General features: G+C 48.0%; 1 protein-coding gene across 1 annotated transcript; it reads left to right on the forward strand.

Moving 5' to 3' along the window:
• Nucleotides 1-3,037: 3,037 nt before the first annotated feature.
• Nucleotides 3,038-16,408, forward strand: SLCO4A1 (solute carrier organic anion transporter family, member 4A1). The gene is made up of 11 exons (XM_009326884.1): nucleotides 3,038-3,863; nucleotides 4,989-5,079; nucleotides 5,920-6,041; nucleotides 6,351-6,462; nucleotides 11,445-11,599; nucleotides 12,264-12,459; nucleotides 13,056-13,221; nucleotides 13,837-14,009; nucleotides 14,389-14,453; nucleotides 14,989-15,137; nucleotides 15,939-16,408. The coding sequence occupies exons 1-11, from the start codon at nucleotides 3,038-3,040 to the stop codon at nucleotides 16,086-16,088; spliced, it is 2,205 nt and encodes a 734-aa protein (XP_009325159.1). The 3' UTR covers nucleotides 16,089-16,408.
• Nucleotides 16,409-19,028: the final 2,620 nt, after the last annotated feature.

The raw sequence follows: 19,028 nt of genomic DNA on the forward strand, positions 1-19,028 counted from the left end.
GCAAAATGTTTTTAATTGGTCCTGTGACTTTTTAAATGATCACCTGATAAAAAGTTTGTACGTTTTACTATTGATTTAATGCTAAATATTAGGGGGGAAGTCTTTACAAATTTCATCATGAAATACAAATCATATGCTTTCATTGCCTTGCTACTTTTATTGTGTTGACTTGGTAATGTTGGCAGTCTGGAACCAGCTGTACAGCTGAAAAAAATTGAGTTAAAATCTTGCAGCAAAATGAGTAAATCTATAGCTAGGTCATAATAGCATTGGGACTGATCCAATGTAAGCAAGAAATCACCAGCTGAGTCATTAAAAACAGAGATGAATGGGAAGCAATAAATGGATGGCTCAGATGAATAAGAATGATTAGGAAGTGCATGAAGTTGGTTGGGTTTTTTTCCCTAAAGATTATATTTTGTCCTCTAAAGTGGCATATGGCTCCTATGAAAGCTAATATTCCCAGTGAATGTGTCAGTGCCAGTTTATAAATACTTTGAGAGCTAAAAAGCAGCTCCGTGGACAGCACCGAGCAGGAACGGAGTTCCTGCCCGCAGCGCCTGGGTACAAGCTGTTAGTCCAGGTCCATCGGGAGGTGGCCAGGACGTGGGCTTTGGGGCCAGAGAAGGCTTCTGTGTGTGGGGAAACATCTGCTGCTTGGAGGAAAGACTGGTTACTTTCTTGGAAATGTTTCACCCTGCGTTTACTGCTGAGTAGGACTACGGGTAACCAAAGTTGAAGGGAAGGAAGATGTGATCACCTGGGTCCGGTGGCCCAGACTCCTCCTACTTCAAGGAGAAGAAAACTTGAACGAAAAGCTGTAATCTCTTTCCTGACTCATGAAATATCAAAATATCGATATATATTCATGAAGTATCAAAGGAGATATCCCAGTGCTGGTAAAGAGGCAGTAGGCGTGTTTCCTCCAGGGTGAAGGTGTGCCAGTTTGGGAGCTCTTGGCTCCTGGTCACATCAGCTAACTAACAGAGATGGGCTTTTTCTAACTACTGAAATCAGTGATAGCAAAATCAGTCCCCAGCCAAGCAACCTTCTTTACAAGTGCAGTCAAATGTAACGTCAGACTTATGTTTGATATGGGAAGCATGCAGCTGAGGTCAGCCGGCTGCCGTGCACGAGGCACTTTTGATTTACATCGGGGTAACATGACCAGTTCCGCCCCTGATCCGGTACCTAATAATCACTTCTGACTTTAATAAAGTTAGAGTGCTAAAGCACTCTTATTTGTTGTTTTCAATATTGCAACCAAAGGTGATAAAATAGATTTAGAGCTGTAAGAGTCATAAGGACATGGGAGGGCCAAAAAAGTGAAAAAATATAGTCTGACATCCAAAGCGTTATCCTTTTGTGCCAGCACATTACAACAGTCTTTCTCTGCAGCAAAAATTCAACGCCCGCAGTTAGTTTTTGCATTTATACGTTACACATCAAAGTTATCCTGCACTGTACTCAGCCAGCTAAGGTAGAAGTTACCTGGAGGAGTCTGGCACGGACCTGAAAAGCAGTGCCCTTCTGGCTGCCAAGCTCACCCTGCCCCTGCGCTATCATCAAATTCCGACTAAAATCTGGACCCTGAAATACTCTGTGCGCTCTGCTCCCCAGACAGGGCAATTAAGATAGAATTAATTGCAAACGGAAGGTGGATCTTATTTGTTTAACTTCCCTTGAGGACCAGACCTGTTGTAGCACTACTGACCTGGGTGTTTAAAGTTTGCTTGCACTTGCAAGGTCTATCCTCTGCCTGTCTGGGGTGGGAGCAGGACCTTGATGCTGCTCTGAGCATCACGTTCTGCCGAGTCCTCCTGCCCCAGTGCCTGCAAGAACTGCCGGTACAGGGCAGCACATCAGCTTCGCCGTTATCTACCAAGCAAATGTCAGTAAGGTTTTCCAGCAACACACAGATGAGTTAATTTATTCACCAAAGGCAGCAATATTCCCAGGTTACAGTGATCTGAACAAGGTTCATTTTATTGGGAAAATAAGTGCCTGTTTTTCCCGTTCCCTGTTGATGAGGCTGATTGCGATCTCAAGAGGAAGATTTTCATAGGAACCTCTTGAACAGATATTGACAAAAAATATTGGGAAATACAGGATGCTTTGAAGATGCTCTCTAATAAAAAGGTTCTTGCCTAGCATTTGTTGCATATTTAAGACCAGTATTCAAGGGAGAACCTTATTGTTTTCATCATTTATAGTTCAGCCAAGGCATTTAAGAAAAAATACTCTTGGTTGCTGGCATGATCAGGTGCTGAGATGCACAGCAACCGGTTGAAAGAATGCAGTCTGCATCGGTAATCAGGTTAGAGTCAGCTGCCTCTGCCCTCCAGCTCGCTCTGAAATGGCATGTAGTCTAATTAGTTATAGAAAGGATTTTACTGAATAGTTGTAAACAGATCTGAGGGCTTGGAATAAAATCAATCTGACTGTGGAAACTTTTCAGGATAATTATAAACTGTTATTGGCAGAGTGTGGAAGAGAGACCAAAGGACTTTTAACAGTGGGAAACTTGTAGCTGTGCACGCCATTCTCTGCAGGGGGAAGAAGAGGGACAGAGGTTGTGAGGGTCCGGCGTCTAACCAGGGTTTCTTCGAGAGGAGGATAAGAGGCTTCAGCTGGTGGGGAGACTGCCTTTAGAGGTGCTTTTTTTTTTTTTTTAATGCTTTTGGATGTTTTGGGGTTTTCTGTAATATTAATGGTGCCCCAACACTTGGGGTACCAACACACCCCATGGTGGAGGGCACACATCCAGCTGAACTGCGCAGTGAAATGCTAATACTTATTAAAAAAAAAAAAGAAAGAAACAGTATTTGAAGGTTTGGGGCATGTTTTTATACAAAGGTATGTGTAAAAATTCTTTCTTCACAGATCGCAATGGTCCTGGCTCAGACCTTCGCCATCTTCCTACTGATGTAAGCGCCGAAAATTGCATCTCCTGGGTAGGCAGGTCCTCGCTGCCCCACGAAGCCACCCCGGCCACCAGCCCCACCTTGACCTGCCGCTCGACTCTGCGTTCCTGTTCATGGCAACGCCCCAGAATTCAACCGGAGAAAATGGCTTTTGTTTCGCTCAGACACTCAACTTCTCCCACCCGTCTCCTCCTCCTGGCGAGGCCGGCCGGACCTTCGACGCCCCGAGCAGGCGGGAGCCATGCGGCACCCCGCTGAGCAACGGCACGGCATCTTCTGGCGTGCCCAGCCCCTCCGACTCGTGCGCCGAACCCCTCTGCTCCACCAACCCGGGAGAGGAGGAGACCCAGTTCGGCAAAGGGATTAAATATGTGTCGGCTGAAGGGGAGGAACTGGCATGCGGCTGGGGGGGGTTCACCCCCAGGTGCTGCCAGCTCTTTAACACGTCCAAGGGCATCTTGTTCTTCCTCTGCGTGGCCTCCTTCCTGCAAGGCATGACGGTGAATGGCTTCATCAACACGGTCATCACCTCCATCGAGCGGCGCTTCGACCTCCGCAGCTATCAGAGCGGGCTGATCGCCAGCTCCTACGACATCGCAGCATGCATCTGCTTGACCTTTGTCAGCTATTTTGGGGGAAACGGACACAAACCGCAATGGCTGGGTTGGGGCGTGCTGGTCATGGGCTTGGGCTCCCTGCTCTTTGCCTTGCCCCACTTCACCACGGGACGGTACGAGGCGCATTCGGCGGCGGAGGTGGGCATCTGCGGGGGGAACCAGAGCCTGCCCTGTGCCCAGGCTGCCTCCAGCCTCTCTGGCTACAGGTTCGTCTTCATGCTGGGGCAGTTCCTGCACGGGATGGGAGCCACGCCGCTCTACACGCTCGGCGTCACCTATTTAGATGAAAACGTCAAGACTAACTACTCCCCTGTGTACATTGGTGAGTTGAGCCAGAGGGGCAGCTTGAACCCATGAGCTGGGCGGTGGGAGGGAGAGCCGGTCCATCTGCCTTGGCACCGAACAGGCCACACTGAGCAGTTTCACGAGAGGTGCTCCCAGTCTTTTGTTCCCGATAATGGGCGAGGTGGTAAACAGAGGGAAGGGGCAGCTATTGGAGAGATTTTGATTATTTACAGGCAGGAACTGTAAGTGCAGCTGGGTATTTTCACTCCTGCAACACATGCTCTGCAGATCAGGAGGTGCCTCCTGTTCCCGGCACGGGGCCAGCTGGGGAGAGCCCCCCAGCGTGCCCCAGCGCGTGCGTGGCATTAGCATCTCTGGCAAACAACCATAAGGCCATACCCGATCCGTGCGAGGGGACATCACCCCTTTAGTGCCATAGCACAGCAGGGATGGTGGCTGGGCTGCTCAGGTGCTGCTGGTGCAAAGCACAGCCAAGCTTCACCGAGGGAGGAGGCTCAGCTCACTCCTCTGCTCTGTATTGCTGATCACTTAGCAATTGCCAAATACAGTCCTATTGGGTGAAATTGCTGAAACGGCTGACCTTTCACCAATTTCAAAATTTAGCAGTCTGCCCATACTGTTGTATCAGAAGGCTGTGCAGGGAGAGAAGGAGATCACAAGGGGATCGTCAGTAAGGTGATGATCTTTCCACGGCAGCAAACCAAAATAAGTGCCATGGATGCCACGTTTAGCGTAGACGCTGCGTATTGTCAGCGGGGAGACAACGCCGCTGCTCATCACGCCGGCAGTCAGGATGTGGCAGTGGGGTCAGCTACGTCCCTGCTAAATAATAAAACAGTAACTACATAAACATGGTTTTCCACTGAACTGATTTTGCCTGCCCCACGCCATAAAAATTCCTAGGTTGGATGCAAAAGTTTCCCTGGGACATAAGCGTGAGATGAAAACTTGTCAAAACTGTCTGGCTTTGTTTCTCAGTGGCTTAGGGAGTGGGGTGCGAGGCAGCAGGAGGCTGAGCATCCCGGATCCAGGAGGGAATCAGGCTGTGGTGGGACAGGGGATGCTGGGCACCGGCAGTGCTCCGCAGCATCCCTGGCTGAAACACGGCTGTTTGTCTAACACGGCTTGTTTTCCCTTTCAGCTGTTTTCTACACTGCTGCAATCCTTGGGCCTGCAGCGGGTTATCTGGTAGGAGGAATGTTTCTAAATATTTATACTGAAATTGGCAGAGAGTAAGTCGCTAAAAAATAATCTTGTTCCTTTTCCTTTATGCTATATGTTTCCTTTGGGGTAAAAAAATAATAACAATAATCTGGAGAAATGACCCGGTGGCTGGGTGAAAACGTGCCCATGGTGTTCAGCAGTGTTTCTGCGGGGGTGCTGAGGCTGGAAGGGTGGCTTGCATTAGTGCTGTTGCTGGAAGAAAATCACTGACAAGCCTGTCAGCTTAAATCCTTCCTCACGCTGCACTGCCTGCGCTAATGAGGCTACGGGCAGCAGGTGAATTTTTTGAATGAGTTCCCTGATGAGGCAATGCTACCAGCAGTGCTGCTTGTCCTCTGGGTAATCCAGCCAGGATGCTTAGTCCCTCCTTGCTTCCTAGTATTTGTAATTTATTCTTATCTCCTTACAGGCTCTTTGGCAGATGAATGGGTTAAAAAGGGGGAGCGGGTTTCCAGGGGACAGAATGGGTTGTTTCCACCAGTTTTCTTGCAAAGGGTGGCTCTGGGGTGGAAGAAGGATCACAGCAACCCCCAGAGCACAAATGAAATGGGGAGAGGTGAATGTGCAAGCCAGAGATTAAAGGAGAATTAAATGATGTAGTTTCTGGGGCTTGTTGTGTTGTGCTCTCCGCTAAGGCAGGCGGCCCTCTGGTGTGGCAAGAGGGATGGTGGATGTGGCATCCCCAGCAGATGGCCATGGGAGAGGCCAGAGCTGGGTTTCCTTTGCTGATGCCCCCCCCGTGTCCCGCCAACCCCTGCCAGCTTCAGCAAGAGGCACGCCGAGCTGTCCTGCTCCATTTCAAACTGCCGCCTCTCTCCCTTGTGTCCTTTTGACTTCGTTTCTTACAGGATTGACATCACCCCAGAGAACACGCTGTGGGTGGGAGCATGGTGGATCGGCTTCCTTGGGGCCGGAGCAGCCTCCCTCCTCATCTCCATCCCCATCCTGGGGTATCCCCAGCGCCTCCCAGGTACGCGACTCCATGGAATTGGGGCTGGGACTGCACGGTACTCATGCTCGCCTTGGGGCTTGCATCCTTATGCACGTGTGTGGCTGGGGACGCAGGGGTAGAGGAAGAGCTTCCAGTGTTTAAATTGTAATTCCTACATGGATTTCACCGCTGCAGCTTTCCAGCTGCCTGTTTCCCTGCTCCTTCCTTGCAGCCGTTGGTGGAGGGAGGGTGTAGCACTGGATTTTCCCCCTGCAAATCCACCGCTTCGGTAGCATCTGCATCCCGTGTCTCTCATGCTCCTTGTTCCCGTTTGCCTCTCATTTTCAGGATCCCAGCGGTATATCGTTATGAGGGTGTCAGAGGCTCATCAGCTAAAGGATGGGAGCCACAAAAAAGCATCGGATCCGGACTTTGGGAAAACAGTTAAAGATCTGCCTCGGTGAGAAAACCATCCCATGCCTGAGGTTCAGGGAGTCCTCCCCAGAAGTGAGAGCAATGGGCCCAAACTGAACTTGCTTTCTGCAATGCTAGCTAAAAGGTTTTGCCCATCTTCAAACGTAGCGATGGTGCTGTCTTGCAGAGGAGGTTGCAAAGCTCCTGGTCCCGTCAGCGGCTGGGGTCTCTCGGCAAGTGGCCTGAACTAGAAATTGTGCTGGGGATCGCGGGGGAGAGCGGGGGACAAGTGGCTGGTCCTGCCTGTGGTTTTCAGAAGCTCACATCCATGTGTGAAGATCCGCCTGCAGTCATATGCAACACGCTGAGTTTCACCGAGAGTGGCTTGGTGCCAGCCTTTAGGTGATAGGAGATGCACAGGCATTGCCATCTCGTTCCCTCTCCCCAGCGGCATTATTTCTTCCTGTCTGCTTGTGTCTGGCCTCACCTGGCCCCATTGGGTGCTGTCCAACGCCTCCTCCTCTCCGTCCCCACAGGGCTTTTCTTCCTTTCCTCTATTTTCGCTTGTGTTAGATCCCTGTTTTGTCCTTTTAATGAGAAAAGAGAGGAAACTAAACCCCCGACTCTTACAGCTCCCTTCCAAATCCAGGGAACAAGATATCCTGCACTGCAGCTTTCAGTTCCCTTTCTCTTTTATTCTTAGTTTCCTTTTTTTTTTCTTTTGCCTTTGCATCTTCCAGCCACCTTTTATGTGTTACTACTTCTTATCTCTCCTGCAAAGCAGTGACACAGCAGCGCGCTTAATCACGGGGCTGCTGCTTGGCTCTGTGGTGTGGGCGAGCATGCTTGCACCAAAGGAGGTTTGGTAGGAAATGGTTTAAAGGGATCCTGGGTGGGAACAAGCGAGTGGCCAGAATAAAATGTGGTCTTTTAACCTGGAAACATTTGCTATGGATCTTTGAAATCTTTTATGATTTTTTTTTTTTTGTGTGTGTGTTGAGTTGTATTTAAATGGAAGGCAAGGGGAGAGGTGCTGCTTTATTTGCAGCTTGGGTTTAGCTGGTGTGCAAGCTCTGGATGTTGCAGAGATGTCTGGGTGCCAATTCCTTTTGGAGCTTGCAGTCGGTAAGGGGATTTTTCCTTTTTGTGTTTTTTCTCCCAGGACCATTCTTAGGGAGGAGTTTGCATCCATGTGTGATGGCTGCCTCATGCAAAGGCAAACACTCAGTGTTGCCAAACCCCGTGCCGCTGCCAGCAATTACTTCTGAACTTTAGTTGTGGTGTTTGTCTTTGTGCTGGCAGAGGAGGATCGAAGCAGGTGCTCAGTACGGGAGTTTTCAGCAGCAGTCGCTCTGTGTTGTGTCAATGCAACTACTCACATTGGTCTGAAATTCTTGGACACTTCATAGGAAGTTTACCAGGGGTTAAGGCAGTTTTGTGAAGAATATTGCATTGAACAGATTTCAATACTGTTATTAAATGGCATTCTTGACTGGGTGCCATTTTCCGAGGTCACGGCATATTCTCCGCACGGAAATTAAATTCAAAACCTGCATTTAAATAATGATAAGGTTGTGACTAAAACCAACACAAACAGGGTAGCAGAGAGGGATGAAATTCAGTGGTTGATACTTTTCTTGCTTATCTGGAACAAAGCCCCCACTGTTTCTCGGTGAAGGCTGTCTGACAGCAGGTACGGAGGCAGTCCTCCTCCGGGACCATCGTCTTTCACCCCTCGTTCCTGAAGAACAAATACCTGAAGGTGGGCAACTCCTATCAAATAATTCAGATCAGTCCAGACCTTAGTGTGGTTTTCGTTTGAAAGCAAAAACCCAACAGACTTTTGTGTTCCCTGCTTTTGATTAATAAAAGGGAAGTGCCTTAAAGGGTTGCTATTCTGAAAACTTGCATTAAAGAGGAGATCACATCTGTGTGTGCAGCTCCTGGGGACACGTGGACCAGGCTGGAGAGCAAGGCCAAAGGACACTGTTGCTTTTGTTTTAGTAAGGGATCGGATGCTACACATTTTCTCACAGTACGGACAGTAAGAGTCTCACAAAGATAAGCAGAAATACTAATGAAATAAAATACTATTCCATGCCATCAGGTCCTTTCTAGGCGAGCTTAATGAATTGCTGTATTCACAGTGCTGCCTAAGAGCAGGAGCTTACAGGAATGCAGCCCATACAGCTTAATCTTCTGCCCTGAAGAGACAGGGGATTAAGTGTCTGTCTTAATTCTTGGGTTGAAAAAGCCTGATAATATAGCATTTTCCTTTCTCTGGTTCCGTATGATTGCTCTCATGAAATAACCCCTGCTGTCGGTGCAGAGGGATTCAAACAGAAGACACGTAGAGCTGTGCCAGGAGAGGAGGCTTGGTCCTAGCGAGCTACAGGACAGAGTTTGTGAGGATCATTCACTGGTCTGTCAAGCCCTGATCTTCAACACGAGAAGCTGTGGTCAATATTTCGCTCATCCCTCTTGGGTTAGGTGGCAGGGTGGGGCTTTGGTTTGTGTCGTGGCTTTACTGCAGCTTCCATGCATGGTAAAGGGAGATTGGTTTACGTTCCTGCAGGATGTACGTACTGCCCTCCGTTCCCTTGGTGGTGGTGACAGTAGGTGTCATTTTGTGCTGGAAAAGTCCTCGTTCACATGCTCTAAGATTGCATAAATATCCGTCTCGTTAATGACTCATTAGCTTGTGGCCGTACTCTGTTACAGTCTGGGGTGTCCTGGGCATGCAAGTGTTTCTCAGAGGAGCAGGCTTTGATTGTACAGGTGGTCCCAACCTACTCAGCAGGACCATTACATGAGGAAAGAGTACCTATATGTGCCCATATCAGTAAAGACTTGCAGGATCAGGTTTTTATAGATGGTGGGATTCTTCTCTTGGCAGTGCTGAGCCTCCAGAAATCCCTTTGGCTGCAAGAACTGAGGGCAGTCAAGACTGTTCAAGAGTTAGGTGGTTTCTGGGTGTGTTTGAAGTCCTACTGATAGCAATGAAAAGGTCTGTGTTGACTTTGGTAAGGTTTTATATGCTGTAGCTCCTCACAACTACATCTTCTGTCTACAAACAGATTAAATTACGTGAGTAAACCCTTACTCTTAGCGCTGAAAGGAGTGCCTCTGCATTTTCCTACCTGCAAGTCTAACCTGTAACCTTTGGCCAGCGGGCACAAAGTCACGCTAGTGCCAGGGGACAGCTCCTCTCTTTTCTCTTGAACTCTAAAAAGGTGAAGGCATTGTACATTTTCTACATCAGCCACAAGGTCCACAAGTGTTTTCTCGCTAAGAGAAACTATTTGTGCTTCCAAATAAAGCACAGTTGAAAAGATCGTTCCTGGAAAATAGTTTAGTAAATTAAACTAATCCCAACAGCTAGACAAGGGTTAGTATAAAGTCCCCTGTAATCAAGGTGTAAGAATGTGGGGTATTTTGTCCTTCAGCTTCTTTGTTCTTTTGGTATAATAAAATTCTCCACTTTATGTGGGTAAAGTTGCCTAAATCTGATGCTGAGCCAGAGCACGTCTCACTCGGTTGTACTACAGTAGGTTTTCTCTGATTTCACATTTCCTCCAAAGCAGTAGGTGGTAAGTGACTGTGCCTTTCAGTTCAGTGAGCATCCCACGGCACCCCTGTTGCTGCCGTCGCTGCGGGATGACAGCTTTGTGCCTGTCTCAGAAATGGGATGATCTGTGGCACTGGTTCAGGCTAGGATTGGGGAAAGTCATGCCGCAGAATTTCAAGCTCGTTACAAAACACTCCCTGCAAAGCAGTGTCAACCTTCTTAGTCCAATATCCGAGATAGTGAGATATAATTGAGACCATCCCGTGTGCCCGAGGGTGTTTCTGTGTCTCGGAGATGGAATTGTTGCTGGATCATCTTTCTGCATATAAATGACACATGGCAATTTTTAAGGCATGTCTATGGCTCTCTACTAAATCCCGGTGGGTCGAAAATAAAATGTATTTGCTCAACTTACACATTAAGCTTAAAGTAAAACTGTGCTTAGATTGTGAGAGAAAGATTGCTTTCTGTTTTCCAGTGGGATATAAGGTGTCTTGGAGGTGTTTCCTCCATATAGAAAAGTTTGCTTGGTATTTCCCTGAGCTGCAAAACATCCATGGTTATCAGAGATTGTTATTCTCATGAGGACATGGGTGCACATGAGTAGCATGTGCGTATGTGAGGATGTAACACAACTTTGTTCCCTGCTCTTGGTTGAGTCAGGAGTCCCAAGATAACTGCCATCAGGGACTAATAAAACCTTGAAATGATTGAGATCTGGTAAGGAGTAGTGTCCTTTCAGTATTGCCCCATTTAGGAATGGAAAATACTCAGCTTGACCCTAAATGTTGGAAAATTACCGCTGAAATTGTCCATACAGCAGTCGTGGGCACCCTGAGTATGAATTATATCACACACACACTGCTGGTATCCAATCCCCACTTTGAACATGCACATGAGATAAATAGACCCATCTGGTGCCCTCATGAGATCCCGGATTATTCCCTCCTGTTTTAGGTGTTTGGTTTTCGTTCCTCAGATTCCCTTGGCTGTTGGTTGTAGCCAGCGGGGCTATAAAAGACGAGCAGGGTAAGCACGTCTGTTAGGCGCCTGAAGATAGTCAGGACAACACCCAGTAGGAACAAGAGCCAGAGCAGGTTGGCACATGAGAGACATTATATATAAAGGCAGAGTTTGAGGGCAAACTTGTTGATCCCCACCTGCAATGGAGACTATCTCCACAAAGCACCAACATCTACTCTGCGCAGCTACACAGGGAGATGTGAGGGTATCCTCAGCATCCTTCCTTGGCTGGTAGGACTTGATAAGCATAAGTGGAGAAGCTCACTGCTCTTTCAAACTCCAGTTAGCTCCCTTTTGTTTTTTTTCTTTTGAAGAGATGCAGAATGATGGGATGCTGCCTCGTCTTACGTGTGGTCCTTCTGACTTGAAGATAGGGGAAAGACCTGAAATCAAAACGTGCCACAGTGATTCAATTCCAGTATATTTGTCCTTCCCAGATCAGTACTGCTGCTTCTGAAGAACCCCACCTTCATCTTCCTCTGCTTAGCGGGAGCGACCGAAGCCACCCTCATTGCTGGGATGTCCACATTTGGACCCAAGTTCCTGGAGTCTCAGTTTAGTTTAAGTGCCTCTGAAGCTGCTACCTTTTTTGGTAAGGAAACCAGCTTTTTGCAATGTTTTCCCATTTTGCCTACAAATACAAGAGCACTGTAGCTCATTTAGAATGGAGACAAACACGTTTTGCAGTTCATTTACAGAGCGGTTATCCTCTTCGGCTATTAGATAGGTTCGTTTCCCATCAGCACATCTGTACCAAGTGTGTTTTCAGTGCTGTATCTACTGACATCAGGAAGAAATGTGTCACTTCTGTAGCCATCTGTTACCCTCTAGAGGAAGGCAAAATAATTGTAGTCTGTTCCTTCTAGTGCATTACCAGGAAACATTAACTAAATGTCTGAACTGGGGGACATACTTTGTCAGCATCCCGAAACTGGGAAGATCCTCACTCAGCTGCCGTATCGTAGACCAAGGAAGTGGTGTCCAACAAGCATCAATACTCATGATGTGCTCCTGAAAGAGTCTGTTTTAAGATCTCTGGATAGGAAAAGCTGCCTTACCAGGCTCATGCCACGTTACTTGAGCTGTTACGGAGGACCACCTACCACAGCAAAGTCCACCGAACTCCTACCAAGAAGCCACGCAGCAACCAAGGGGTTATTCTCATGCAAACACACTGCAGTTAATGTATTCAGACATGAAAACTCCTTGCTGACATTTCTAAACTTGCTTGTGGGTTTCTTCCCCTTTTTTTTCAGGTTATCTGGTTGTGCCAGCTGGAGGGGGAGGCACATTCCTGGGAGGATTCCTTGTGAATAAATTTAAACTGCGCTGTTCAGGAATCATCAAATTGTGTTTACTTTGCACAGTGTCGAGTCTGCTGGCTATATTCATTTTTTTTATTCACTGCCCTAACATGCCGATGGCAGGAGTAACCCAGATGTACGAGGGAAGGTAATAACAATCATCCCATCTGTCTTGTGCTGCACGGCCCTGGTCAGAATAGAAGGATAACTCCAAATACACAGCGCTGGTGATAGTCATGTGTGAATGTGTTGGTGATGGAACATGGTGTCCAGTCAGTCTTACAGGCAGATGCTGAGGGTGAGACCCAGAATATAGATGTCCTAATTTTTGCATCTAGTTGGAGTTTATGGAAGAGTCTCCCTCTTCTGTGAGGGAGGGGAGATCAGCAGTGCCAGAGTGTGAGATACTCCACTCCTCAGTTGCCTTCACAGGGTCCCCCTTCTCTATCCAGTGGGATAAACTGGACTAAAAGTGGGAATCTCCTCTCCAAATGGAGGTGTCTCCCTATGAGCTGGTCACTTAAACGCCCTTGGTAGCTGTGGGAAAGATGCAGGTCCAGGGCACGATTCCTGTTCATGGTTAAAATTGGGTGAGATGAAACCCTTCCCAAGCCTGGCTTTGTGCTACTTGGGGATCCACTGCATGTCCTACTGTCCTGCCTTCTCCTTCTCTTGCTCTACCCATTTCCTCCTGGAAAATGCTGTTTGGTGTCTCCCCACTGACTGCTCCTGTGTTTCCCTTAGTGCTTTGCCTGGTGGCCGCCTAAACCTGACAGCAGCCTGCAACACCGAGTGTGACTGTCTACAGGAGACCTACAGCCCTGTCTGCGGGAGCGATGACATTATGTATTACTCTCCCTGCCATGCCGGGTGCAAAAAAGTGTCTGAAAACCTCAGGAATGGCAAGAAGGTATGTCTGAAAGTACTGTGTATTAACAAGGTGGTGGCACATCTTCTTTAGAGTGATTTGGTTGGCTCTGCAAAAGTGTCCACAGGTTTGAGCTTTGCTGCAAATCAGTGTAAAAGCCCAGTGCAGGATGGATGCTCTCAGGCACCACCTGGGATGAAGGCAGAAAGTACCCTGAGGTCGCCCTGCTTTGCTTCTCTCAATTTGTCCAACTGGTTTTGCCTCACTCCGGGTCAAACTGCGCTGAAATCCGTGGTAAATCACCCAGGCAGGTGGGGAGCTTGGTAGGCACCTAATTCCTGTCCCAATGCCTATTTTGCGTCTTCAGTGAACATGATGCACCTCCTCATCCTTCCAGCATGTTGCTCATAGAGACAGGCAAAGGCTTAAGAAGAGTAATGATAACATTCAGCATTCAAGAGCTGCCTGGCAAAGTTAATTTATTTAATAACCTGTTTTGAAACAGGGGTGTGTCAAGAATGCAACTTGATTTCTGCTTCGCTCCGCTCCGGGAGTGAAACCGGCCGGTTTCTGCCCTCCCTGAATTTCTTTCTTTTTAAAGCTTTGAGTATCACCATGCTGTCCTTGGCAAAGCACCCACCAGCCTTTCTTTCCCAGGTCTATCACGAGTGTAGCTGCGTTGAGAAGACTGTTCTGCCCGGCCCCGGCGACGCAGAGGCAGGGAAATGCACCTCCTCTTGTGCGAAAAGGCCCCTGCTCCTGTTCTTCATGTTCATGGTGATCCTCTTCACCTTTCTGAGCAGTATTCCTGCCCTGACAGCCACGCTGCGGTAAGCACGGGATCGCCTTGTCCTCCGCCAGCGCTGCAAGAATCCGCCTCTCCACTTTATCCTGCAGGCTCAAGCCATGGGGAAGGTGTGATGGGAACCACCTTGTTACTGGCAGCTTGGAGACATGGGGACTAACTCCCTTCCCTGTCTAGCTGGGAAAGCAAATTTTAGCATTGGCAGCTCTATCCTCTGACATCAGTCACCCATGTGTGTGTCCCAGTTTGCAGCAGTGGTGGGGGGACATTGCACTGTGGTGAACCTCGATCTCCAGAGGGGGTGGAGGTCCCAAGCATGCTGGACCCAAGTGCATGGCGCTGCGGGGCGGGGAGGTGCCGTGCAGCCTGGCAGCATTTTTAAACAATCCCCTTTTGTTCCCCAGGTGTGTCTCTGACAGGCAAAGGTCATTCGCACTCGGGATCCAGTGGATTGTAGTACGAACGCTAGGTATGGAACAGAGTGAATTTGGGCATCGGTATGGTCCGTTGGCTTGTTGGAGCATGTGCCAAGCTGTTACCTAAGAATAAAACATGTTGGGTTGGAAAAGAAGGGGGTAGGGCATGCGCTGTTGAAAGGAGGATGCTTTCTCTTGTTTGCCATCATTCAGAAAAACCTAATTCCCTTTGCAAATGATTTACAAACTGAATGAAAAGTTCTGTAACACATCACAGGTGGGGTAGAAGAGCAGTGTCCTGGCAACATGTCCTTATTTTAAGAAAAAAGGAGCAGAGGTGTTGAAGCTCCTGTGTATGTCTTTTGGCTCTTGTGCAACGTGCAGGCCAGGATGGTCAAAAGACCCGCTGGACTCTCAGGTCTTGAAATTCAGCGTATTTTGGATACCTTGTGGCTCTAGACGTTGCAGGATGAGTTTGTTTAATCACGATAGCAGCAGAGCCTGATGCTTTTCTGCAAGCACCGTGCGTCCTGCAAGGCTGGTGAGTAGGTGCTGCCCACACTGAAGGTCCACTCTCTCTTCCCACAGGAGGCATCCCTGGCCCCATCGCCTTTGGGTCCATGATCGACAAATCCTGCCTGCTCTGGCAGGACCAGTGCGGCGAGCAAGGTTCTTGCTATGTTTACCAGAACTCAGCCATGAGCCGATACACCCTCATCGCTGGACTGGTCTACAAGGTGATGCTGCCTGTTAACTTCACTCTCTGATAAAGCGAGCAGGTCTTTAGAAGACAGCATTTTGCTCTGGGAGAGAATTTTACAAAATTGGGTTGTCCTGATCTGCGCCCCCACCCCCCCCCAGATTGGACCTTCACACAAGAAGTGTTCTCAGGGAAGGCAAAAGCTCCATTTGCTTTGCTCCAGGCACCATCATTCTCTTAAATTCCCATTACTTTCTAGGCTTACAGCTTCTGTTGCACCATATGAAATATCTCCTCTTCTCCCAGCAGTTACTGAAGTGATTTTTTGCTAGAAATGGAGTAAAATATATAACTGTGGTGTGTTAGTGAGAGTGAGGGATGGCATTGTGGGCAGGCTGTAAATAACCATTCCCCAATCACTGCTAGAAAATAAGAGAGCTTAGCTGTGTATTTCTTATTTATTAGCTGAAAACCATCATTTTAACTGCTCCCAAACAAGCACTTGCCCTAGGTAGTAGTGTTTAGCAGTTGCCATGATAAAGAGGCTTTCAAAAGCCTTCCAGCAAATGGCTCAGGCGGTGTAGGTCCACACAGCACTGTGTTCCAGGTGTCTATGTGGGGCTGAACAGCTTTCCAGATTCTCACTGTCCCATTGCTATGGGGCTGGCTAAATTCAGATTTTTTGCCCTCTCCGGCTCTGTGCACTGGTCTGCTGCCCAGGCTGGCCTTCAGCATCATCTCATCCTCAAAGCTTGGTCAGCAAACCTCATCCCAAATGAGGGCTAGGCGCCTGGTTTTAGGGGGAGCGGAGAGTAACGGGATGTCTTCATGGCTGCAGGTGCTTGGGACAACCTTCTTTATAGTCTCCTGTTTACTCTACAAACCCCCGCCACCAGAGTTGGCTCCGGGCAGCTCGGATGCATCTGAAAATGGCAACTGTGACCTCCAGGAACACAAACCTTCGCTGCCGGCTGAAGAGGATATATAGCGCTGTACACGTGCAAGTGACTTTCTCAGTCTCAAAAATACGATGAGAAGACATTACGCACTCCCTAGGGGTTTTTAGATTAATGGTAAAATTATCACTTTTTTTAGTTCAAGATAAATAATTTAATTAACCACTGGTGTGCTTGCTATTAACAGCAGAAGCACATTTAAAATTGTGCGCTGATGCCATATGCAGTTATTTAATTTTATTTAAAGAAAGGGCTACCACAGCTTTATTCTATGTCTGTGACAAGCAAGGACCGCATCCTCCACTCGTGGAAATAAGCACCGGTAACTCCAATGGAGCATGTGGGGTTTAAACCACCAGAGTATCTGGGCTCTAATATCTCAACTGTAAAGCCAACTGTAGCAAAACTTCTGTTGAGACTTCCTAAGCCTGAAAAGAGCCCTGCTGTCCTGCAGTCTGCATTGCAAAGGGGACGACTGGCCCTTAAACTGCTGTATGCAAAGCAGACGGCCCCGTCAGTGTCGTCCTCCTTCCTGTGACACACAGCATCGCTCCTTTTGTTCAGGGGCAGGTTATCTAATTATGCAAATTCATATTAGTGTGCATTGAGAGAGAGGTCTGAGAGGAGATTTGTCTAGCAAATTCATCAGTACACTACAGGCAGCCATCCCCGAGAGCTGCCGAGCACTGTATGTTCACTGCCTCATTTCACTGCAGGGTTTACACCGTGGTGACACTTCATCTTTTTTTTTTCTTGCGTTGTTTAAAGGTGATGCCTTTTATAATGTACTGTGCAAAACTTGAACTTATTTCTTGCTGTTTGTTGGGTGCGGGAAGACATGAGATACAGATCTATGCAATGCTTCTCTTCGGTTGCTCTGTAAAGACATTGAGTTTGGGTAGATGAGAAAAGTCAGAATGAATTTAATTTGTCTCTAGACCGCTAGCTTAAGGGATAGTTTGCCCTAAGGATAGACTGCCTTGTGGAAAGGGGATGCTGACTTGTAACTGGCCTGCTTGCAAGTAGAGAGAGCAGCGTTCCCAAAATGACCTTTGAATGTGCACTTGCAATATTGACCAGGACCTTTCTGAGGGGGGGGAAGTGGAATTTGGACAGGCGTATGTCTGGCTTCCCTCTCAACCCAGATCAGGTGAGGTTAGTGCTTAGTCTGCCTGTATTTGCACAGCCACACGATCCAGGTACAGCTCCGGGGTAGGGCCGTGGCCGGCCCCTGGAGTCCTACACTGTATAAACCACGTTCACGGGGATGGGACCTACATTACTGAGCTGCAGAACTGGTGCTTCTTTTGTGCCAGCTGCTACTTAGAATTACTTTGTAGATGTTTTTGTATATTTTGTGTATTTATGCTTTCATAAACGGACACGAGATGGGCATTTGTTTCCCTCGTTAGCAAAGGACCGACTCTCAGAGTGGAGGCGAAGCCGTTCCCGTTGCAGACGGGGATGGCGGCGGTGGGAGCGTGGTCAATCTTCAGGTCGATGGCAGTCAGGAAAGCAGCTTCTTCCATTCACAGATCCCCTTCCACCAAAGCCAGGTAGTGACCTTCCCGCATCCAGAGCCCTTGCTTCCCAGCCTCCGTCAAGCGCTGGGAGAGACTTGAGCATCTCCAGTAACTGCTGGAAAAACTAGAAGTGCTAAGGGTGAGATGGAGGGTGGCTTTTGGCTGCTTGAACATGGGCAGCTGGTGTTTGATGGGGCACAGCGTGCAGGAGAGCCCTGTTTATCCGGGGAGGCAGGATTAGACCCACTGATGCAGGAGTTAACCCCAACACCACCCAAACACCAAAGGCTTCTTCACAACCTCCACCTGGGTTTGGAGCCACCTGCAAACACAAGCCTGTCTCCAGGCCTTGCCCAGCGATTGCTCTTCCCAGCTTACAGACACTTTGGGTACAAGCAGGGATCTTAGATGGGGAAAATGCATGAATGTATTTTGGGAACATATTTTATGTATGATGTATTTATGAAAGGTAGAAGTTTTTCTTTATATCTATATATATATATATGGATATTGCAATGCAATTCTAGTGTTTATAAAATGAGCTTTATCTGAGTGTGTTGTTTCCAGAGCAAAAGAAAAGCTCGTGGGATTCTGGGCATTTATTATGTTGCTGGTAAGTCATAGATTTAAGTAAGCAGCAACAAGGCGTTCCTGTTCCATAAATAGGTTGTGTGGGTGTCCAGGTAACAAAATATTTGAAAGTATGTTTCCCAGTCTCATATGAAGTATTATATTGCCATAAAAGCATAGAAATATAATCAGTATTTCACAGGTGCTTGTGTGCGTGTTTTTCATCAGTTGTCACCCTTTCCCAGCCTATGTTCTCAGCAGGGGTGGGCTGGATCCGTGCTGCCTGGGAAGCCCGTGCCGCAGAGCCTCCTGCTAACGGGGTCAGGGCCACCCCATGGGGGTCCAGGCTTCACTGCAGGTCATCGTGGTGTCTCCAAGGAGGAGAGTTTGGGTTTAGGTTTGTGCTTAAACCGTAGTGTTAATAAAGCCCCTCGTGGATACAGGAGCTGCAGGCAGCATCATCTGACTGGTGGGACGGCAGGTGACATTGAGACCCTGTGGGTTGGTGTCTCCTACTGACTTACCCGCTCCTCCTGAGACAGAGGATAATTGCTTTTGGAGGCAAAGTGAGGTTTTTGGTTGCTGGGGAAGAAGAACGAAGAGCACAAGGTAATACTTTCGCTGCCTTCCTTCATCCACAGACCAACCCCATTTAAAGCCATGGAGTTTCTCCCAGACCTACACTACGTAAACGAGGTCAAAGTCCTGTGTCACCTAGGGTTTGTTAAGGGGTGATTCATGCTGTTAAAGAATACAAACAAACAGTGGTTGGTATTGAGGAAAAGCCACAGGGAAGTAAAACAAATGAGCGCTCGGAAGGGAGTCCAAGCAGGAAGAGCTGAATGTGATATATTGTAGACAAAACCCCAGGTCGTTTTT

The sequence above is a fragment of the Pygoscelis adeliae genome, unplaced genomic scaffold (genome assembly GCF_000699105.1).
Source record: "Pygoscelis adeliae isolate BGI_AS28 unplaced genomic scaffold, ASM69910v1 Scaffold286, whole genome shotgun sequence".
In the NCBI taxonomy this organism is placed as follows: domain Eukaryota; kingdom Metazoa; phylum Chordata; class Aves; order Sphenisciformes; family Spheniscidae; genus Pygoscelis; species Pygoscelis adeliae.

What these genes read in the sequence shown, in the direction of transcription:
- SLCO4A1 (XM_009326884.1), top strand. Translation starts at nt 3,038, where the DNA reads ATGGCAACGCCCCAGAATTCAACCGGAGAAAATGGCTTTTGTTTCGCT. An exon ending in ACAGTTAAAGATCTGCCTCG is followed by an intron (nt 6,463 to 11,444) that starts GTGAGAAAACCA and finishes TGTCCTTCCCAG; the next exon opens with ATCAGTACTGCTGCTTCTGA. An exon ending in ACCCAGATGTACGAGGGAAG is followed by an intron (nt 12,460 to 13,055) that starts GTAATAACAATC and finishes TGTTTCCCTTAG; the next exon opens with TGCTTTGCCTGGTGGCCGCC.